This window comes from Leptosomus discolor, chromosome 8 (assembly GCF_034619465.1).
Source record: "Leptosomus discolor isolate bLepDis1 chromosome 8, bLepDis1.hap2, whole genome shotgun sequence".
In the NCBI taxonomy this organism is placed as follows: Eukaryota; Metazoa; Chordata; class Aves; order Leptosomiformes; family Leptosomidae; genus Leptosomus; species Leptosomus discolor.
This window is the reverse complement of record NC_141398.1, coordinates 45969023-45991863: the sequence shown is the minus strand read 5'-3', so window position 1 is coordinate 45991863 and position 22841 is coordinate 45969023. Positions and strand designations below refer to the sequence as shown.

The following is a 22841-nucleotide window of genomic DNA, read 5'->3' as shown; positions in this document are numbered from 1 at the left end:
GGTCGTACGTTACTAAAAACATTGCTCTGGGACAAATCTTGTGCCTTGTGGATGTAACCAGTCTGTTCCAGCTAGGCCAGAGGAGCAGAGGCACAAATGGGGCTTGATGGATTCCCCACAATGTAGCCTGCAAAGAACGAAGAATTTGCCAGACATGATAGGAAGTCTTGGGCTGACTCCCCGGTCTTCTGTAAACTGGTTCGTCAAATTACGGTTGAAAAATAATTTCTGTTTTCTAGAGTTTGATTATCAGGTTTTTGCTGCTCCTGGTTTTGTATGCTGCCTTAATGGTCGAGCACGTGGAGACTAAATTAGCAGTGCAGTATGTGTAACTGGCAGTGGGGATGGAGGGTGAACTTGGTTGTTGGAATGCTCGGTTTGTCCTTTATCATGCACTTCTCACCTGAATTCAGTTTTTGCAGTGGGAGGATAGCTGTAAGAAGATTTAAGTGCCAACATGTTTAATAGCAGTGAAGAACAGAAGAACAGGAGATGGCTGAAAAGCCAAAGCCAGAGGAATTAGTGCCTGTGTAAGGGATCGTAATGGTGGTTTGGAATGTGCGCGTTAACCCCAGGTTGTAAGCTTCCAAGGAAAAGCAAGAAAGCAGCTGTAGGAGGAGGCAAGAGATTTTCTAGCAACATCAAGTTAAATGCTGAAGACAGCATTTATCAGTATGAAAGTTGCAGGTGTGTTGTTCAGAACATCCTTCTGGTACCCGAGATGATGTGTGTGAACAGGGCTTGGTGCCAGTGTGGCAGTAGGGGGGTTAGAGGAGGGAGGTGGCACCTTGCATTTTTGCAGGGGGTCTTTGGGAGGGGGTTGTTTTATTTTAGTTTTTAGTTCAAGCATTTACAAGGCTCCCTCTGTAGGTATCAAAGGAGGAGAAGCTTCTCCAAAGGTTCATTTAGAACAGCTAAATTGAGTATCTGTCTGGACCTCCCTTTGGAGGAACTCTGTCAGAGGAGTTTTTCCTCTTTGCGTTAGCTAGAGAGAGCCATGGTGATGGCCGCCACAAGTTGCTAGGCTTTTGTGACTATTCCCCTAACAATGTGTGTGTGTGTGAAGTTCCAGTAAATGCTCAGTGAAAGGTAATGTTAATATTTTATTCCTCTGTCGCTGAGAGAAAGAAGCTTGTGTTGTTTGTAACGCTGAAGTACTGAAGAACATAATGCAGATAGTTTGAGTTCTGTCCCTTCCCTGGCTCCATTAAATACAACTTTCAGATATTTTAATCGGTTTTATTGACACCTGTATGCAGCTTCTAGTTATTAACATTTGATTTATTTAAGTGTGTGTGCAGCGGGGAAGTACTAGATTTCACATCTCATCTAAGGGCTTGCTCTTAATAAATTGCTCTCTTCTGATGGTCCCTTAAAGCTTTAAGGAGAGATCAGCTGTACTTGGTAACTAGAAACAATACATTTTTTGAAAAATAACTAGCTATTACTGTAGTGGTCATTGCAGGAAACAAATTAAATTAATTTAGCTACTCTGTGGCTGGAATTAAAGAGTTGTGTCTGGTTTCCTTAAATACATTGTTAGTCAAGACGATGATATGTTTATGATATTACAGAAGCATAGAAATTTGTGGCACTGCATGAAGACATTTTTATTTCGGCTCTAATCATAGGCAATCTAAACATAACTTACTGACTGTGAGAAGCACTTGTAATATGGTAAACTGTCAAAAAGATGGGTTAACTGTCTGTCAATCACTTATTCTTCTGAGCCTCCACTGCTGTGTGTGTACTACTTATTCTTGTTGTGGGGAGAGAGTGCCTGTTTAGTTTATGCAGCTTCTCTGAACAGTGAAAGAAGCATTTTTTCTAGCTCTAGGACTGGCACAATTACTATAAACTTTTTAAAAGCTTGGTACTAAATACAGACTGATGCCTGAAACTCCCTAGCTGGTGCCAAGAGACTGACTAGGAAGCGTTGGCTGAAAACCTCCTGTTAAAATTTTTGTGAAGTATGTACTCGGAACTTACAGCTGCATTCATACTTGAAGACTGAAGCATTTCTGTGTTAGGCTGGCATTAAAATACAGGATGTGAGTTGAAGGTGCTTGGATTTAGATTTGCTTCCACACTTCAAGCAAATGCAGTGCGATTTTGACCTGTGGCATAAGAAACTAACATGAAACTAAACCTTACTCAGTGTTGTGAATCTGGATTTTTTTTTTTTTTAATTGCGTGCTGCTCTTACACTGTCCCTTAACTAAATAAGTAAGTAGAAGCTTAAAAAGCATGTTTGATTAGAGTAGTTGCTGCTTCATTCCCCTGTGAGTTTTTTCCTGACTTTCTGTTCTTTTTTTTTTTTTTTTCTCCTTTCTTAGTCTTCATGAAGAAATCATTGACTTTTATAAGTATATGTCTCCCAGACCTGAAGAAGAGAGAATGCGGATGGAAGTGGTGAACAGGATAGAAAACGTTATAAAAGAGCTCTGGCCTAATGCAGATGTGAGTAGGACCCTGTTCTATTTGTTAATGTATAAAAGCAACATTTTGTGTCTGTTTACTTTGTGCAGTATTGAATAATGAAGGTACTGTTTATTTTTCTGGATTAAAAAAACGCAAAAGGATTTCTGCTCAAATGAGAGAGATTATTTCTAGAATAATACAGGTCAACATTTTCTATCTCACATAGGAACAAAGACAAGCTAGACCTACTGTAGTCAAAGAAAGGGCATAAGGTGTGGCAGCATTTAGTCTCATTAATATTCATTTACTCAGATGAATGGAACATATCAGGTATGCATGTGTGCTTGTAAAGTATTGTGTTAAAAAAAAAAAATCTTCTGAAACTCAGAGCTTTACTAGTAGCAGTGTCCAAAGATCTGTGGTCTTGAATAAGTCTGTTGAGGTGAAATGCCAGCAATGCTATGTTATGTAGACCATGCTAGTTTTAATGGGTAGTTAAACTAAATTGGCATGTCTTACAAATTTGAAGGAACCAGTTTTTTGTCTGTAGAGTAATGCCTCTTTCCTCTGAAGATGAGTTTTTGCTAGTACTTCATTCAGTTGAAACACGAGCTTCTCCTATGCAGAGCTATGCTTTTTAAAATAAAGGTTGGATTAAAGCGAGGCCAGGGAAGTTGCTTTTACAACTCAAGATGGTTTTATGGGGACACAGTTGGGTTTTTAGCATAATTGAATCTTGTATCAGTTGTATCACTCTACTAATATGGTGTTCATTTCCAGAATTCAGGTTTGTAGCCGTAGCCATCTATCTGAAGATAACAGTAGCTGAAAATAAGGACTTCTTAGCTGGAATAGCAAACCAAATTCAGACAGCAGAATCTTTAGTATAAGGAATGCTCTTTGATCCTGCCATGGTAAAAGATAGTGTTTTGACATGAGTGACGTAAAGTCACTGTTGATTTCAGATCTGTTTCTTTGAATGTATTTTCACAAATTGGCAGAATGACAGAATATTAATTCTGTATAAGCTATATATATGTGGTGTGTGGTTTTGTGTGTAAAATGTACTCATATTTTCAAGATGGTTCTTGTTCTTATGGCCAAGGTATTAGTGATGTATAATATGGAAGGAGCACTCTCCACCCAGTGATAGCTGCCTTTGCAGTTTTGGAGGGTTGATGGAGTCAGTACTACACGTGTCTGGTAATTTTCTCTTTGAGCAAATCCAATAACCTTTCCAAGGGAACCGTGTAAGAGACTTTAGCATGTCTCACAGGTGTTGTATAGCTAACTCAGGGAAACAGTGTGTAGACCCTAATCAAGAGCAGGAGTACTGGGCTGCCAGTCTGACAGGCAATAGTGTATGAAACAGAGCTTACTATGGTACACCCTGCCAAAGTCTAATAGTAGGGATTTCACCAAAATAACAGATTGCTTCAGCCTAGAGAAGATGCCGCTATTTCCTAGACAAGTTTGTGTGTCGCAGACTTAACTAGTGTAATGGGGTGAATGGATTTATTATGAGGGGATCTTTGTTACCATTAACACTGTGAATGGGGCACAAGAACTTAGTGTTTCCAGAGCTAGATCTTTTGTATAAAAAAGAATTTAAAAAATATATGTATGACTTTAGGGCCTTGAGAAAATAGTCGTCTTTAAGGTACTGAAGCTGGTTTTTATAGCCGTAGTCTGTTATAGAAGGGAAAGCAAATTACAAGCCCTACCACAAGTGACAGCTGACCACTGGGCTTAGCTGTAATGTGACTGAGAGGAAGCATATACCGTGCAGTTGAAAACTGAAGTTCACTTTTCAGTTAGTGCCAGTTAAAACTGCCATGACTGTCTGTCTTTGCTGTTCTTTAAAATGTTAGAGAACAAGAGTGTGCTGGTCCCTTTTTCTCAAGGCGGTAACTGCTCTTCAAAGCCCAGCTCTATTTTATCTGCTGTTACTTCAAGGAAGAATTCTCCTCTTGTATGCCCTTCTGTTTTCTGGAGGCTAGAAGGGAACTGAATGATGACAACAGCACACCAGGTTATAATCCATAAATTACTGTGGTGTTATTTTTCTAATACTTAATTTACAGATATGCTTGGGGGCTGAACTGTTGAACTCAACTGTGTTCGACTTCGACAGTCTTCTGTTGTAATGTTTCAGTTGTTTGAGTTAATCACTAACCTTCTGGAAATCTGTGTTGGTTTAGCTACTTGTAAGATTTAAGTTTTGAGTACATGCTCTGAGAAGGTGGGGTGTTATCTGGTCCAATGTCCTCAGCTTTAGCTGTAGTGTAAAGTGATAAGTTAATGTTTAAACTGTTCATTTTGAGTCATGGATGTAGTGAATCCAGCTAAAATAAACTTGTGAGTTAAACATACATATTTAGTTTGTAGTTTCTCACTAAACACATAGGTAAGACTCTATAAAAATCAGATACCAACAAAAGGAAAATCAGGCTTCATTAATCTAAATGTGTAGAGAGTGTATGGAATGTGGCTGTGCACAAGCTGCTTTTTTCCTATTCCACTTAGAAAAGTCTGAAAAAGCAGATGGAGGGGGGGTAAAACTAGGTACCCTAAACTGTTACTTTATTTATAGAAGTTAGCAATTGTGTCATTTGCTCTCTTACTCAAGGGAATGTGCTTAGAAGGAAACATTCCTGGTAAGTGAGAACTGTTCTTGGCATCAGCAAGGCTCTGACCATAAGAAAGGCTTTAATTACACTGAAACTGAACAACCCAAAACATTAAACGAAAGCATTTTAAAAGAAAGTTTTTTGACCAGTTGAATATGAAAACTTGACTATTGAACAAATAAGTACTTGTACAGTGGAATTTAGGATACCTTTGTCATAATGTCCACAGCTGCATGTCTGAGTATTATGTGGCCTCATAGATCTGAAAAGAGGTAATGTTGCATACTTCATGCACTTCAGTTATGAAAATACTAGGATTGGGAATGGCAGTAGAAAGATAAACTCTATTTAGTTTGATAAGCTTCAGAAGTTCTACTTAATGATGTAGAAGAAAGGGAAATTTAAATTGGTTACGGATAGATTTGTTTTGTTTTGTTTTGGTGGGGGGATTTTGGTAGCAAGGACTTTCCAAGCTTTTGTGGGTTTCCAAGTTCTGTGGTGCATAGTGAGGATATATTTGGTCACATACTGTAATTAAAGCTCCTTCAGGAACTTTGGAATTTAATATGAATGAGTTTGCAGAAACTTAGGGTAAATAGTATCAATAACATACAGGAGGAGTCGTCTGTTACAGTACTGTGAAGTCTGAAGTTATCTTATGAACGCAAATACTTATCTCTGTTCACGTAGAATAAAAACATAATCAGCAGTGTTGGCAGACCACAAAAACTAATGCTTATGTCTCTTAAGTCATAATTTGTATGTATACATATACATACATACGTAATTTGTATGCATATGTGTATTTGTCCTGTATTTGGGATGCTTTAAATATGTACATGGCTACAGAGCTTCCACAGTTTAAATTCCAGATTGGTAGTAAATCAAAATCCTTTAAAATTTCTGTTCTGATTTCCCTGCTCTTCCTCTTCCATCTTTCCAGATTTCATGAGAGAGGGATTGAAGTGTGGGTGTGGATTTCTTTTGTAATAATTCAGTGTTTCTTGTACTCCGAATTATTGTACAGCAGCAGATGTTGTCTCATTCCTTTTGGTAAAGGTCATATATGTTGTATCAGTAAGTTTATGAATACTTTCAGCATTGTTTGTTCAGTAAAGGCTCTTTTTTGCTGTTCAGATGAACACATTATTTTGTTTGATAACGTAAAAGCACATTTAGTTTTTTCCAAACCCATCAGTGGTTGTTTTATTGTGTGAGAGCACTTTTCAGGCAGTTTTGATGGGCGAATAAACCCCAGGTTGACTGAACTCAAACAGTTTCACAGAGGATGTTTTTATTACTATCCTGGATTAAAAGTAGTAATAATTATTAATACTGTTACATCCTTAGCTTTGTTATGGTCTTTATGCTTTTGTCAAGGTCTAGTACAATATTGATGCTAGTTCTGTGCCATCTGTTGCAGTCTTTTTCTTGGGGGTGGGAGTGAGGGGGTAAAAAGAGTGAAGTGATAGAAAATAATCAAGAGGAAGCACTCATGCTGCTGCTTAGGCTACTAAAGTATCAAGACACTTACTTGCAAAACATCATCTTTTCTGTCTCCCCTTTTTTCTTATCCTGAAGGGGAAAAGCATAAAAAGTGGGTCAGTTGACATACAAATAGGTGGCAATCGAGCTCGTGTATGAGACTTATTAAAACAGAATATGCAAGTCTGTAAGGTGGCTCCAGGAAACACATCAGAAGGCTGTCTGGTTGAAAATTAGTCCAAATGTGTAGATATTTTTACTTTGAAGTCTCATCAGTCCCCCCCCCCCCTTTGAGACTTAGCACATGAGTCTGACCTCCCTGCGAGGCTCATCTAAATTAATGAGAACGTGATTTCGGACAGCTTACGATGGAAACCTGGTTATTTAAACCTTCAGTGCTAGTAAAAACCCAGCATGATGAACTATATCTGTGGGATGTGAAACTTTCTGAAGCTTTTTTGTTTGTTGTTTCAGCAGAAATAAACAGAGTTGTGCTACTTGCTCTGTAATTCAGGAAAAAAAATGGATTGTGATTTATTTTTTTAGAAGTATGCTAAACAAAAGAAACATATGCAACTTAAACTTAGAAAATGTGTTTAAAAGCTGAAGGGTATACTTTGAAATAAGAAAGCAAAAAATAAATTGTGAACTGATTTTTTTTTTTTTTTTTTTCCTCCTAGCATTCATATGGGTTTTTGTCAGATTTGGTCATGGTGAAAATTTTTACATTACAAAGAAGGTTTTGTTTTAGAAAAGTCAAAGTTGTTAGTGTTTCATGGGTAATAACCATGAAGATCAGCCATTTATACTACAGTAGAGGTGTAAATGCTTTAACAGAAAAGAGTACTTCTGTTCAGAATGTGTCTGTTAGCAATACCAAAATCTGCCAATGGAGGGTAGCAATAACCAGCCTTTACAAGGAACTTGATAGAATTTGTTTGTCTTCTGAAGCCTGAAAATTTTTTTTCATATATCCTGTTCTTGTGTTTCAGGTGCAGATATTTGGAAGTTTTAAAACTGGTTTATATTTACCTACAAGGTTAGTAATTTTTCAGTGTAAATTCCATACAAGAGGAAAAGATAGCCTGTTGGAGCTGTACCTCTGTAGTGATTTATCTGATCTCCCAATATCTGTGTTACTTGTGTATATGCTTGTTATATTAAGAAAGTGTTAAGTTATTAGTACTCTGAAAAGTGTACAGAAATACAGTAATTAAGACTATTAACTGTAATACATGTGGTTCTATTAATTGCACGTATCAGTAAAAGATCTGAATTAACATTTTGTCAAAGGCTTATTTTGTGATTTGGCTTCATTAAATTACTGAACCAAAATAAGAGGTTGGCCTTAAAAGAAGAGTTAAATTTTATCTGCACAGGCGATTAAATTGAAACATTTAACATTACCTTGTTAATGATAATGTTAGCACTGAAGAGAAAACATTACATACAGAATTGGTTTTTACTTTAAGTCTTCATTTGTGAAATCTGTACAATAGTCAACATCTTTTCCAAATTTGTTACTACTTTTCATGAAGAAAAGGCATTACTAGTGACACTGCTATCTTCTGTGTAGAAATTGTAAATATTTTTGACAAATAGAAACAGAATGAAAGGCTTAAATGGCTGCAGGGGATAAACATACTTAAATAGCATAAGCTTGAATTGAGTTCCGTACTCTGGGAACGTGAGGAATTAATATCTAGTACTGACCGCAAGTGATGGATACCTGAGTCGTCTTTTTATCTCTTTTTGAAAAAGAAAGTATCTGGCAGATGCTTTAGTATCTGTTTTAGTCTGAGGAGTTGCAGGATAGCTGAATTGCTCAGTTTCTGTTTGGAAAGCCAGAAGTAAGGTGTACAAATACACATTGTTTTCACGTTTGGCTTCATTCTTGGCTTTTTTGTCATTGATTTTAGATAGGCTTGATTAAACTTGATTGGATGCTGATAATGCCAGAGAAATATTCCTATCCATGTGGTAGTCATGCTATCATGATTGATAGCAATAGTTCTTTACTATATTTGCTTGATTGTTTTGAATCTGATGTAACACAAACGCTTTGCTGTTGTCTGTTTGATTTCATATACTGCCTTGCCTCCGTATTTGCTACAGCTGGGTTTTTGGGGGAGAACAAATTCAGATGCTTCAAACACAGTGCATAAACCCACAGAAAACCTTCCTGTAGCAGTACTTGCCAAACTTTAAAAAAATAACCAGCATTTGCATGTTGGTAATTAATTCACTGTTGCCTTCTATCAAAGCTTCCCTTTGCCCCTAGGTTTTCCCTTCCTGTCAGTAACAGTATAGTTAATTTAGATTTCAGGTTCTGGGATTCAGGAAGACCTGCAGTGTGTTTTTAATTCTGTTACTCTGTGTTAGGATTTTCCTAATGTGCTTTTACTTAAGCTGATACTGAAGGTTTGGGCACATGATTGTTTAGCTGTTGGATCTCTGTTACTTTGCAGGCAATATCTACGCTCAAGGTGACAACAGAGCTGCTTTTTTTTCTCTTGATGTGCATCAAAAGAATATCTTCCGCTGTTAACTGTCAGCATCAGCAGTGGGTTTAACACTAATTTAGTTTAGAAGAGAAGTGTCCAGCAGCATTTCCTGCTCTCCAAGCAGGTTTTGAACATAGTGAAACTGGCTGAGTTCTGCCTATCCTTGTCAGCTAAGTGTTATGCAGCTGAACTGCTGCTGAACTTCCCTGCTGCCGACACTGCTTGTCGGCCAGAGATGTTTCATCTGACACAGATGTAGTTTCTTTGAGATTGTTAAAGCAGTCGTGTTTGTGAATCAGCGGACCTGTAGAATCTGGGCAGTGGGGGAAAGTATTCCTAAATTTTTTGTTGTTCTCCAGAAATACGCAGTTTTCCTTATCACTGAAGTGCCCTGCTAGTATAACTTTAGGGTTATATGCTCGCCTCCTTTGAGTTCCCAAGCAAGCAGGGGAAATCAAAGAAGGTGGTGAGGAACAAAGAGGGAAGAGTTCAGGATCTCAGGAAACAAGCCTTCACTGGCCCCAGTTTGGATACTAGTCACCTTTAGAATATGAGTTTAGGCATTGGATTAGGATGTCAGCTCCCTATGTAGTCAGATGAATGTGTGTGTGCATAGGAGGAAGTGTAGTGGGATGGAGACACCTCTTCCAGGAGCTGAGTTAACGAATGAAGTTAATTAGATGGTTTGATCTTATTTAACGGCTTGTTACTTCCTGAAGTCAAAGTTGCCGCATTTTCCTCTCTCCTTCCCTGTTCCCTGTTCTTGGCACTCCAGGCCAGCTGCTTACCATGTGCCCACCGGTGCTCTGATCACCCGGAAAACCAACTTCGATATGCAAAGAGGCAGGAAATTACCCCAGAATGGTTTGGGGTTTTTTTAAGGGGAGCATAGGGAGGAGTTGGTTTCTGCCAGGCCCGTTAATATATTGAATTGATTTGCTGTGGATTAGACAAACACCAGACCTAGAGCAAAGGAGGAGACAGGGCCATGCATCTGGGAGTAGTGGATGGGGAACAGGACTTTCCCTTTCAGTGACAAACTGTTAAATTGGCGCTGCTGATTAATACAGCCCAAAGGTGGTGATTCACAACAAGTTAATTTCTTGCTCTGAATCACTCTGGAGAAGCTGCTTCCTCTCTACTGGCAGTGTGGCCTGAGGAGATTAGTCTTGGGCTTTGCAGCCCAGTTGATTTGTGGGTGTATCTGTCCCCTCCCCTTGGTAACATGAAACGTCCTGTATTTCCCCAAGTATAAGAGTTCATCCCCACCCCTTTCCTCAGCAAATTAAGAATAAATTATTTGGTTAAGCTACTTTCTGTCAGCTTCATTCTAATTATGTGTGGATGTCAGTTGTATATATTTTAAGTGTGTTAGTCTTTTAGTTTGAATAAATCTGTATCTTCTTTCCATTTCAGTGATATTGATTTAGTTGTGTTTGGAAAATGGGAGACATTACCTCTTTGGACCCTGGAAGAAGCTCTTAGAAAGCACAATGTAGCAGATGAAAACTCAGTAAAGGTTTTAGATAAAGCAACTGTAAGTTTGGGGGAAGGGGATATTTCCTTGTTCTAAGCTAAATTTCTAATCAAAGGTAAATCTTTGTTAAAAGGATGAATTTTCATAAGCAGAAACTACTTTACTTGTAAATTTGAAATAGAATCAATAGAACCTTTTTATTTACTGTAGTTTTTATTACTGAAAAAATAATTGATAGTGCTCCAGCAGAAGCATTTCTTTCAGAAAATTATCTGATTTTCCATACTGCATAACATGCACTTGCTTTTAAATGAGATTGTACTAGTCACTGTTGTGAATTAATGTGATTAGACTTGTGAATTTCTGGACTGCGTTTGTAGGTAAGTAAATTGTTTATTTTTTCTTATTGCAAGTAAGCAGGCATAATACATTTTCACATCGAAGTAGTAAGTACAGCCTTGAATAAATATGTAATGGTATGTCTTGTGCAGGATAGGATTAATTCCGTTATAACTTCCTACCTTTTGCAGATTGTAAGAGTACATAAAAATGTTGGAGTTCAAACAGGTGTCTAATTGATGGCTATTACTGGTAGGGAGAGGTAATTTGGAAACTGCTCAGGTGGAGATACATCCGAGTGCTTTTGATATCTTGTGCTTCTTGTTTGAAGATAGTTTTGACCAGGAATCAGTGACCAACAATGACACGAGTGTGTCTTTTCTTAAGAGTATCTGTTACCATTTATCTTCATTTCTTAAGCGTTTGTCTCCCTCTGGTGTTTGTTTTCCCACTAGAACTATGCTTCTGCACCAGGCACTGACTAAAAAAAAAACAATTTAAAATGAATCACTTTGAAGATGAAGTGTTAAGTTCTGTTAAACAGGATAGTAAATTGAAAGTGGAATTTGTGAGTTAGGAAAGCAAAGTTTATGTGAATAGATTGACAAGGAGAGTTGAGTTCATGAATTGACAAGAGCACTGTTTTCTCTACCTCCTCTCTACAAATTCATAAAATGTTTCAGTTTTACTGATGCATATAAGCATGAATGAAACCAAATGTGTCTTGGAAATCTATATTGACTTAATCTGTCTTTCTTTTTCAGGTACCTATTATTAAACTGACAGATTCCTTCACTGAAGTGAAAGTTGATATAAGCTTTAATGTACAGAATGGGGTTAAAGCTGCCCAGCTCATCAAAGATTTTATCAAGGTTAGGCAACACTATAATAGAACTACAGAGCTGAATATTTGATGACTTAATTTGATTTTCTGTTTTACTTTGACTGCATCCTTACTAGAGATATGCTTTCACTCTGTTATTTTTTGTTACCTGATATTACTGTGACATTTCTAGATTTTAGATATATTGCCCTAAAATGCATGAAGATAGTAAAATGTACAAACATAGTATGGAGAAGTTACAATGCTACAATGACTAAGGAGAATGCACTAATATCTGTCCTAAATGTTCTGCTTTTCCAACTGTCGTTCCTTGAACTTGAAATAAGTAATAACCACACATGCTTGAGAAAGTAGGAGTAATCTTGAATACTTTTTCAGCATACAAATGCTAATTAAGTAGAATAAGGTAAATTTAGTAAGTTATTGTTTAGGGATTCTCTAATATTTGTATCATGGATACAGTTATTTTTGTTTAATATATGGGATCATTCTGTTAGGATTAATGTGCTTTTGTATTTAAAGTTTTGAAGTATCATTACACTATTTTCCTTTCCTTTCCTTCCTTATTCCGTGCATTGGACACTCACAGTAAATGTCTCATAAAAGCAGTAGAAAATTTTTTTTGATTTTCGCGTGCTGTGTAGGGACATGAAGCCTCACTTAAGTGCTTAGGTATTACTGTTCTACTACTAACTACTTTGGGTTTTTAACCAAGCTACTGGACAGTAGGAGAATCAAAGTATTTTAGTAGCTAGACAAGTAAAACTCCTTCAGAAAACTCCATAAATCTGAATAAAGTGAACACTTTACTTCCGATCATAAGGGTTAGAAATCACGTGCATCTCTTTTAATAATGTCACTGAATTGCAAGAAGTCTCTAAATTTGGGGGGATTTTCAGTTGCTGGTGAGTTGAATGTATGGCCTTCAACTTGTTCATCTTCAGTTCCTTTATGTATGTTTAGTAACAAGCATGAAAGTAGCTTAGTTTGCTTCTGCAGTCTCTATTTCTTTAACTCGTAGAAGGACACAGGAGAATATTCTCTGTCCTTAGTTTCAGTGGAACAGTCCGAGTTCTTGTCTGCATAGTCTCACCTGCGTGCATATATAAACCTTCTGCTTAAACCTGGTGCTGGCGAGGCCTCTTGCACCCGCATTCAGAGTAGCAGGTAAAATTTCAGAGACCTTTCTTCTCTCAGCCTCTATCCGGCGAACAGAAGTCAATCGTGTTGGCCAGCCCTTTGCTGCTAAATCAAGACACATAGTTCTGTGCTACATAGCTCCTCATTGGGGAAAGAAGATGCCTACCTGGAATTTTGTAGCTAACTTCAGTTTTTACATCCTGTGCGTTGTCACATTCCCTTGTGGTAGACAGACAGTCCGTATTTGTTTTTCTGTCACAATACAGGGACTGTATTTCTGTTACACTCAGCATATAAATTTATTTTTGGGTAAGTCCATAAAGCCCTGCATACTTGCCCAAAATTGCCTGTGTGCTTCTTAATTTCAAGATAGGAGGTAGTCTTCTCTTGGGAGCCTGAAGGCATTTTTGTGTGCTTAAAAAAAAAGAAACAAGTATTGGCCTGTTCCTGTTGCCTGAGTTGTTTGAAACCCTTTGGAGAGGTGGCTTTGGCCTTGGGTCAGGGCACCAAGGCCAAAGCACAAGGGTCCTGGGAGAGAGCAGGGGCTGCGTGTGGCAGCCGGGCAGGCACACAGGGCAGGTACCCCAACCCGAAGAGCAGAACAGGTCTGGTGACGGTAGGCGGGGTCAGCTGACAGTCTGGCCGGTGGCTGGCAGACAAGTCCCCAGTGAGGAGGCTGGGGCTGAGGATGCCAAAGCAGTGGTTAGGGTCAGGATTAGGGTCAGGGTCAGCATCAGTGCACAGCAGCATGGCTCAGGCAGGCACCAAGGGGCACAGCTGAGAGGAAAAGCAGCTCTCAAGCGAAGTGGAGAGGCTCCCAACAAGGCTTCCGACGTGGCACTTTCCCACACGGCTGTTTTCCAGCAGCCCAAGCCAAGGCCATGCAGCTGTGCTGCACTAGAGCTGGCCTTGAGCACGGGCAACTGAGCCTGGTGTGGCAGGGGAGAGGTGGCACTCAGCCCTGACACGCAACAGGTAATAGCTGCACTACTGTGGTGGGTCGTTTGTTTAACTTGAATGGTACTTGATGTGTACTTGCTAAGTGACTTCATTGATGTTCTTGAGGAACTCTCTATAAAACACTTGCAGGGTATTCTCTTCAGCCTTCTTTTGTCCCACGTAACTTTGAATACCTAACTGAGGCGTCGTGTTCAGTATTACCCTTGGAAATGCCTACTTCCCTTCATCCTAGCTTATTTAGGAGATCTGAAGGCAGCTGAAGCCTTAATTGAAGGTTTGCTGTTTCCTGAGAAAAAGCTTGTCTTTGAGTTTTGGTATATACTGATATTCAACACTTCAGCTTATGCCTGTAAGTTCTTAATAGTTCAGAAAAGTGATCTTGGGATCTTTGATTAGACAGGGCTCCCGATACTCGCCATAAGACTCATGCAGAGAAGTTCTTGGAGAAGTTGTTCTTTCCCTTTAATCTCCTGCAGTCACAGATACCATGATCCACATCTCTTCTGTGACACTAAGGAACTTCTTAGCTCTGTGTTGATAAAGGGAGTGATATTATTGAGCCTCTTTTGCCCCCTCCCCTGTGAGGGTGTGTTGAGAGTGCAGGTGTAGCCCCAGCCTCCACTGCTATCCAAAAGGTCCGTGTTCTCCGCACGTGCAGCATATGCACACCTCTAAGGGAATCCATGCGGACAAACCTATTGAAGGACCAGTTACCCAAAGGTAAGTATTTGGCTCCTTTGAAGATGTTATCTGGGTGTAGTAGTTTTGAAGAACTGTTTTGAACTCTGGGCATCTGAAGTACTTGCAGGACAGAAGTCTCAGTCTACTTTGGAGTATCACCTTGGTTGTAGCAGGAAGGTTTTGTACAGACGTGGGTATCTGTAGTTCTTCCTTTGCTTTCCTTTTCACTGGTATGAGAAAAGCAAGTGTATTTATATAGTCAAACAAAATCAGTCTGATTTTATGAGGTAATAACTTCTTTCTATTGTTAATATCTGCCCCCAGAGTTGAAGAGGTAAGATAACTGTATTGGTCACAGGCAGAGCACTTGGCTTCTCCCCTATTACTAAAAATAATAAGTTAGAGTTACACTTAGCTTTGAGACTTAATATAACAGATAGCTTCAGTATGCTTCTGTAGCATCGGTTGTATATATGTATCGCAGTGTCCTAACACTTCCATTTTTCTCTTTCAGAAATATCCTGTATTACCGTATCTAGTTCTAGTATTGAAACAGTTCCTGTTGCAGAGGGACCTTAATGAAGTATTTACAGGCGGAATCGGTTCTTATAGTCTTTTTTTAATGGCTGTCAGTTTCCTTCAGGTAAGCTTAATGAAATCCGTTGATGCAAAAGGTCATGACATTAAGAAGGAATTTAATCAATCCTTAAATTTAATCATTTAAGCTATCCTGTTTGTGGTTTTGCACCCCCTTTTCATTTGAAAATAGACATATCCCAACTGTCTTCTGTTCTTTTTCCCATACTGGTGCTTTTGGTATTAGAGATGTTTGGAACATCCATTGGTGTATCAATACCAGGCACGTGTGTCATTCATGGTAAAATAACTTGACTTTGTGTAACTTGCTTGGAACAAGCCATGTAGGTTAGTGTTAGATGCAGCTGTCCTTTGTAACACTTGTTTTCCAGGTCATACACCCTGTATGTGATTTAATGAATGCAACGGAATTTTGCTTGTTTTCGAGGTTTGTGAGCTGGTACCAAATAAACATGTTTTACAACTTTCTCTTAAATCTAAGTGAAGAAAATGTGTGAGCTACATCTATGTTGTTGTGCCTGGGGGAGAAAAATATTGTAGAAATATGAAGTAGCCAAGTTCTGTCTTTATCAACCTTGTTCTTTTTCTTGTACTAAATGTTATTGTGTAACTGTGTGTGTGTATATCTGTACTTTTCCAGATGGTAGTTACTTTTAAACCTGAGCCTTGAACTGGAACTCGGTGTTTGCTGAGTGCTATTGCAGTTGCCTGCTGAGCAGAAAAGAAATGAAGGCAACAGGCATAACTTTTTGAAAGAAAGCAAAATCCCTCCCAAATGCAATTTTTTCTTACATTGTCTAATAGCATTTCCATTTGCTCCTGCAAAAAAAAGAAGTCGGGTTTTGTATCTGTTACAACTATGAACTGGTTTTGTTCATAATCTCTCAGGCTGCATACTGAATGGTAGAAGGGATCATTTATGTAGCTGTGCACATTAGAAGCCTGGGTGTTTGTACTGCAAACCCAGGTTTGTGAAGTGCAAATATCTCTGCTTTTTTTACAAGAACCCTGCCATTAGTGCTAGAAGTTCAGTTACTGAGCCAAAAGTTCAAATACAAGAACATTAGTACTTGACAGCCTTATTTTTAAGCGGTAATTAGTTTATAAAAGTTTTGATAGCATCTTGTTTTAAAGATGAAAAATGGTTTTGTCAAGGGATATTACTGTGTTTAGACATGTTTACTTTATGTATTACATTTTATTATTATTTATTATTGTACTTAGACATGTTTACTGTGAAAAAGAAAAGGCGCTTAAAGGCATTTGAAACATGAAGTCTGAAGAAAGTGATTTTTTTTTTTTTTCTCTCTTCTTAATAGCTGCATCCCAGGGAAGATGCCTGTATGCCCAATGCCAACTATGGTGTTCTTTTAATAGAGTTTTTTGAATTATATGGACGTCACTTCAATTATCTGAAGACTGGTATACGAATAAAGGATGGTGGCTCTTACGTTGCCAAGGATGAAGTGCAAAAAAGCATGCTGGATGGGTACAGACCATCAATGCTGTATATCGAAGATCCATTACAGCCAGGTATCCTCATAAACCAAGATTTAGAATAATGACTAAGGAAAAAAATTCAGGAAATGCTTAATCCAGAGGAGTTAATTCAAAGAATAGCACAGAATGACCACCAAAACCCACAGAAACACCTCATTGATGCTATGAATACAAGATGCACTCAGAGCACAATGACTTTCTTTAAGACCTGTTCCTAGCAAAAGTTACCACATCACCCAGGGACAGGCCTGTTGTGCAGTCAGGAGGTAGGGTGGGAGAAGGCACGCCCAACAGCGGTCACGTGCGCTGCTGTAACAGCAATCAAGCTGCAGCAGCAGGAGCCTGAGCGCGGGCTAGATGTGCCTGTGTGTACACGTGGTCCTTTTCAGGCTGTGCTTGCCTGTATCACAGTTGCGCTTTGTAACGTAGCTATACTCCGACACACGCTCTCCTGTTTGCTTCTGTAAAGTCACGTAGGTACGTCGTGGTTTCGTTCTGTACTGCTACTGTTACGTTGAGGCTGATGGTTGACTTGATGGGTGCCTTCTGAAGTGGTGGGTCAAATGCCGTTCATAGCAAAGAGCTAACTTACTTCTGATCTAGAACAATGTCACCAGGACAGTATTGCTCTACGTGTAATATATGCAGTACAGGATTTTTTTCGTTTGTCCGTGTATTGCACTTTTACCCAGACAATTGCCATTTTGGACTTCTGTGTATGTAAACATCTGCAGGTCTTTCAAGCTGTTTCAAATATTTATTGTTCTTCTTACCCTGTTCTACAAGAGGTAACTGCAGTGAGCTGGGACTTAAAGGGAAATTAAAAAAAAAGTACTGCTGTCTCCTGTCTGAAAGGAGATAACCATGGTTTCAGTCTTATTTATTTATTTAATTATATTCTTATTTTAAGGTAATGATGTTGGGAGGAGTTCCTATGGTGCCATGCAAGTGAAACAGGCTTTTGATTATGCCTATGTTGTTTTGAGCCATGCAGTTTCCCCAATAGCTAAATATTACCCTAACAACGAAACAGAAAGGTAAATTTTATGAGTCTAAATCTCAGACATTAATTGCCTATATTTTTGTGTGTCTAAAAATGAATTGTGGTGACTGTTTTGTTTTTTTCCTGGTTTACAGTATATTAGGTAGAATAATTAGAGTAACGCAAGAAGTGGCCACATACAGAGACTGGATATCAAAGCAGTGGGGAATGCAAAGTAGGACAGAGTCTTCGTGTAATGGTAAGTTTTGACTAAGTGTGGCTGATAGTGGGAAACGCCTGCATATTTTGATCATGTAGATTTTGTTGTTGCTTTTGCCTCACATAAGGCAATGTATGCATCTTAATATGAATTCACTTTTCTGCTCAGTAGTGTTGGACCTTGTGTTCTCATCCAGAACATTTAGATCTATACAAGAGTAAAAAAGGCCATACCACATCTTTATTCTACTCCGATAGCTTTGATCAGCATAGAGGTCTGTGAAGAGTGCTGGCTTGCAAAAGGAGACTTTTGAAAAACTTCCAATTTAAATTACACATGTTGTTAATGTCACACTTCCCTTGTCCTTTCAATGTGGACAAAAAAAGAATTACTGAGAATGCTAGTTTAAATCTAAATCCTTACCCTCTGTTCTTCTATTTTTCATTTCGAAGTTTAACGTACTGTATGTGTACAGAAGCAGTATTTAAACCAGGATTGACCATGTAAGTGGAATAAGTCTTTTAAACAGAAAAATCCTGAAATATCATTCATAATTCTTGTTACTAACAAATGGAAACACAAAATCTAGCCAGAGAACTTGCTGAAAATGTCCTTTAAAATCTATTTTCATTGCCCGTCTTCTGACTTCACTAGCCAGTTGCCACCCTCTTTTGGTGCAGGTGTATCTGCTGGCTGGAAGTTTTCAAATTAAAATCAATTTGAATAGTCTGCAATTAATTTTAGAATGTTGCCTACTATAAGTCTTCTCTTGTTAGGGGTTAATTAGAGACCCAACTACCCAGTCTTTAGGCTAGATTGGGGTTTTGGTTTTTTGTTTTTAAAGCTAAAGTTTGTGATTTCCCTCGCTGTCCTTGTAAATTGAATGTGCTTCTGGGCCATTTGTGTTTTAGCAGCCTGTAGACCCTCGTGGTACTGCTGTACCCCCTGGTAATGGCAGACATGCACGGTTCAGTCCTGCAAGCCCCAGAGTAATACTTAGCTACCTGTTGTGATGTATGTGTTAAATTCTGTATGCAAATACAGCTCGTGGGGCAACAAATCTGTATTATACAAATCAGAGGTAACTCCTAGGTGTCTTATGTGAGATAAAACAGTAATTAAAAAATAAAAATAACTCTGTATCAGGAAGATAATGGTGACAGTTACAGTGGTCATTTTGTAGATTTAGTTTAGATTTAAGTTCCAAGTGTTTTTTATTTTTATTTTTTAATTAAGGTAGAAGTTAGTGAGATATGAGAGTTCTGTGTCTCGTAGTTTCAATGTAGGGTATCATACAAAGCAACCGGACTCATTTGGAGTTCTTATGACCCTAGCAGCTCCAGCAGAAGAAAAATGGGTTGCTGAGTATTGGGCATATAGGAACAGAATTTAAACCTATATATTTGAGTGCTGTGAAGTGTGTCATGAAACAATCTTACTAAGCAGCACACCCGAACTTTGTTACTACCTTCTCCTGTGTCTTATCTCTGTAATTTCCATCTTGAGCTGTGGGTCGTGCCTGGTGGTTTTCACAGTGTACACTAACAGATCTTGTCAGGAAGGCACTGCACCCTCTGCCAGGTGTGGGCTTGCTGTGTGCAGTACGTACCCATGCACACATGTGTCCATGTCATAAAAGTGTGTGCGTGTGCAGATGTCTGTACGTGTCCTGCTGGATATAGTAGATATGCCATACCTGAATGGGTATATTAAACAACAAAAAAAACCCAAACAGGCAACATATTCTAGCGGTAATGTGTGGTGATGCTTCTGTTTTGTTTTTAATAGGTAATGGAGTAACCCTGATAGTAGATACTCAGCAGCTGGACAAATGCAACAATAATCTTGCTGAAGAGAATGAAGCACTGGGAAAACCTAGAAATAAAACTTCAGAAACACTTAGTAAACATTCTTCAAATTCTTCATCAGGTCCTTTATCATCATCGTCGTCTACACTGTCCAGTTCCAGTGATGTAGTAAGTACTGGAGGTTTTCTGGGTTTGGTTTTTCAGTTTCTTCGGGGTGTTTTCCTGATTTGTGTTGCCACAGAATACATTTCGAGCGCTCTGCATCCTGATTAGTTATTTCATCCAGAATCCTAACTTGCATAAGATGTTACCTCTTATGCAATTTCTACACACCTAAGTTGCAGTGTGTTTTTGATACAACACATGTAGAAAGTGAACACAGTAGATACAAAGTCACATAGCCACCGTTTCTCTGGGAAAACTGTATTTCAAAAAAAGGAGTGGTAGTACTAAGCCATATGCTTTAAAAAAAAAAAAAAAAAAAAAAAAAAAGCCTTAAAAAAATAATCTGTTTGGGAATTCTATTTAAAAAATAGAAGGCAAATCCCAAAATCAAAATCAGGCGTCAATACATTTTTCAATCTGTTCATTTTATTCACTAAGAATTCTGGATTGAAAGAATTTTAGTATCTAATAAAATAAACACATTTTAAGTTTTGTCCGCTGCTAGCTTTATTTTTAAGGGAAAACTCACTTGTAGAAAAACTCACTTACTCTTAAGAAAAACTCACTAATACTTTACATTTTCCTGAAGGATTCTGATGGAACACCTTGCAAAACCTCTAAACAATTGAGTTGTCGTCAGTCTACCACAAACAGAGTTGGGTCACAAGAAGTGTCACTGGAATCCACCCAGTCAAGTGGGAAAACACAAAATAGCCAAACAGCCAATACATCCAGCAACACGAACAAATCTCAGGTTTGTGAAACGTTTGAAAACAACAACTGTGTAGATTATTTAAATATTACACATGTCCTCCATGGAAGAGTAGCTGTTCTGGAAAGGAAACACTATGTTTTTCACCTCCTCTTTACCCTGCTGAAGAGCTTTGAGCACTGATTGTATCTAAAATCACCTGGTTCTCTGTTTAGCTTACTCAGATGAGTTTGCAACAGTGACTTTCCCAGCCTTAAAACAGATGAAATTGGATTGACTTTGTTTTGGTAAATCTGGATTTGCCAGAAGTATACAGCTGTGCTGCACCCATTTCCTTTTTGCAAAAGGCATGTCAGTCCGGTCTTTACTGCAGAACTGAGGACCCGTGAGACTTGCCTACACTTAGTGAAAAACAGTAAAAATGTATCTTTAGAACTGTGACTGGCTGCTCTGTTAGCTTTTGATACTTGTTGAACTGTCTTTCCTTAAGGGGGATGAAGTTTCCTTGCCGATACATGAAATTCCCTCCCATTTCCCCCTAAAGGCAAAACCTTTATGATGAGACCTACCAGACCTTATGCATTTAGGGGATTTCTCATGTTGAGGAATGCTTCTGTGACAACTCAGTAATCTGGAAATACTCTTATGTCTCTATACACAATACACTGGATACATGCAGCTGAAATTTTTATACTTTTTCAGAATGTAGGACTTCTTTAATGTGTGAAAAATAGTCTGGAATATTATTCCTGAAAAGTAATTCTGAAGTCTTCCCTCCTACGTGCTGACAATCTATCTCTAGCTAGTAACAAGACAGTTTACAAACTGGGCCTTGGATATACCGTGAATGTGTGTTTGGTTTACTACGCAGAGCTAATTCTGGTGCTGCAGTGTGAATATGCGCCATCGGAGATACTCCACATCTATAAAAAGATGTGGTATAAACTTAGTCCCTGTCTTAAAAGAATGTTGTCTTAATTTTGCACAGAAGATGAGATTTGAGCAATCTTCATCTGTTGTCTTGGATTATGGACTTAATGTTTCTGTAAAACACTCTCTTGATGGCCGCAAAATGGGAGCGATAGAACAGTTCTATCCTTTCCAGAATTCAAAGTGCTCTGCACTTCTCTCTGACCTGCGTGGTCTAGAGATGAACACTGGTTTGGAACCACCAAAGTGAAAGATTTGTGGTACTGTGCTGGTGTTTGAGCAAAGGCCTAGCTTTTGCCATATCGGTCTTTCAAGTGTAACTCTTTCATGAGTCAACGTCCTTGTATCCAGAAACAGGGTTGTGTAATGGCTGCGCTTTTTTCTTCTCAGCACTGATTTACCATGTTCTCTCTTTCACAGCATGGCTCTGCACGGTTATTTCGCTCTTCTAACAAAGGCTTCCAAGGCCCAACAAACTCAAGCCACGGTACCTCAGTCACAAACAAACAACATCAAGGCAGCAAGTCACACCATCAGTTTTTCCACGGCAAAAAGAGGAAACACAAGAGGGATGCGGCCCTTTCAGACCTTTGTAGATAGTTGCCTATTTTATGACTCTTCTTCTGTGTGCAATGATCTCATGCTACAGGATAGTTTGATAGTGACTCCTTGGATCTCTTCCGGAGCTTCAGACTGTTCAGACATTGATTAGCAACTGCATTTTTTTTTCCCAGCTCGCCACGGAACGGATCATGAAGATTGATCACTGCAAAAAAAAAAAAAAAAAAAAAAAAAGAAAGAAAAAAAAGAAAAAAAAAAAGAAAAATAAAGAAAAAAATTTTTAAAAGAAAAAATTAAAAAAAAAGAGGAAAAAGGCTGCTCATTTGATAAGTCATATGCTACAACAGGGTCATTTAGGATATAAAAGCTTGAATGTAAAATAAATGTATTTCCCATCAGCTCATGCTGACCTGTAGAGGTAGTACTCAGTGTGTCTAGGGGGTGGTAACGAACAAATAAAACACAAAAAAATAGGGAAAAAAAAAGGCAAAAAATTGTATTTTGAGGGAAACCCAGCCTTTAAAGGTGAAAGTAATTTGTGCATGATTTTTTTTATTATTTTTGCATATACTTACCATTTTATTGTGTATATATAGATGACCATATAGGAAAACTGACATTTGTAATAGTGGATTTGTTAATACTTTTTACATAACATTACTGTTTAAATTGTAAACATAAATTTTTCTCAGGATTAGTTTGGAAATAATCTGAATTGTCATCTTAACATCCGTATAAAGAGACATTACTAGTTATATTGCTCAGAATTTCTTTTCTTGACATTAAAAAGATTTAATAGAACATTTGATCTGCAAAAGCTGTTCCTCTGAAAGAAAGGTTTATGGTGGCAAATGAAGTTTTTTCATTTGTGTAAAGTGTACATGT

The 22841-nt window shown here is 38.3% G+C and overlaps 1 protein-coding gene across 2 annotated transcripts in view; it reads left to right on the top strand.

Moving 5' to 3' along the window:
* Positions 1–22167, top strand: part of TENT4B (terminal nucleotidyltransferase 4B) — a 42548-nt gene extending 20381 nt beyond the window's left edge. The window contains exons 2-12 of one of the 2 annotated variants that reach the window (XM_086469589.1): positions 2337–2460; positions 7529–7575; positions 10457–10577; positions 11621–11728; positions 14996–15124; positions 16398–16611; positions 17489–17615; positions 17716–17819; positions 19569–19756; positions 20343–20507; positions 21816–22167. In XM_086469589.1, the coding sequence (XP_086325715.1) occupies positions 2337–2460; positions 7529–7575; positions 10457–10577; positions 11621–11728; positions 14996–15124; positions 16398–16611; positions 17489–17615; positions 17716–17819; positions 19569–19756; positions 20343–20507; positions 21816–21995 (1507 nt within the window). In that variant the 3' untranslated portion in view covers positions 21996–22167. The remainder of the gene's footprint in view (positions 1–2336; positions 2461–7528; positions 7576–10456; positions 10578–11620; positions 11729–14995; positions 15125–16397; positions 16612–17488; positions 17616–17715; positions 17820–19568; positions 19757–20342; positions 20508–21815) is intronic. The other variant, XM_086469590.1, reaches the window with a different exon arrangement.
* Positions 22168–22841: the final 674 nt, after the last annotated feature.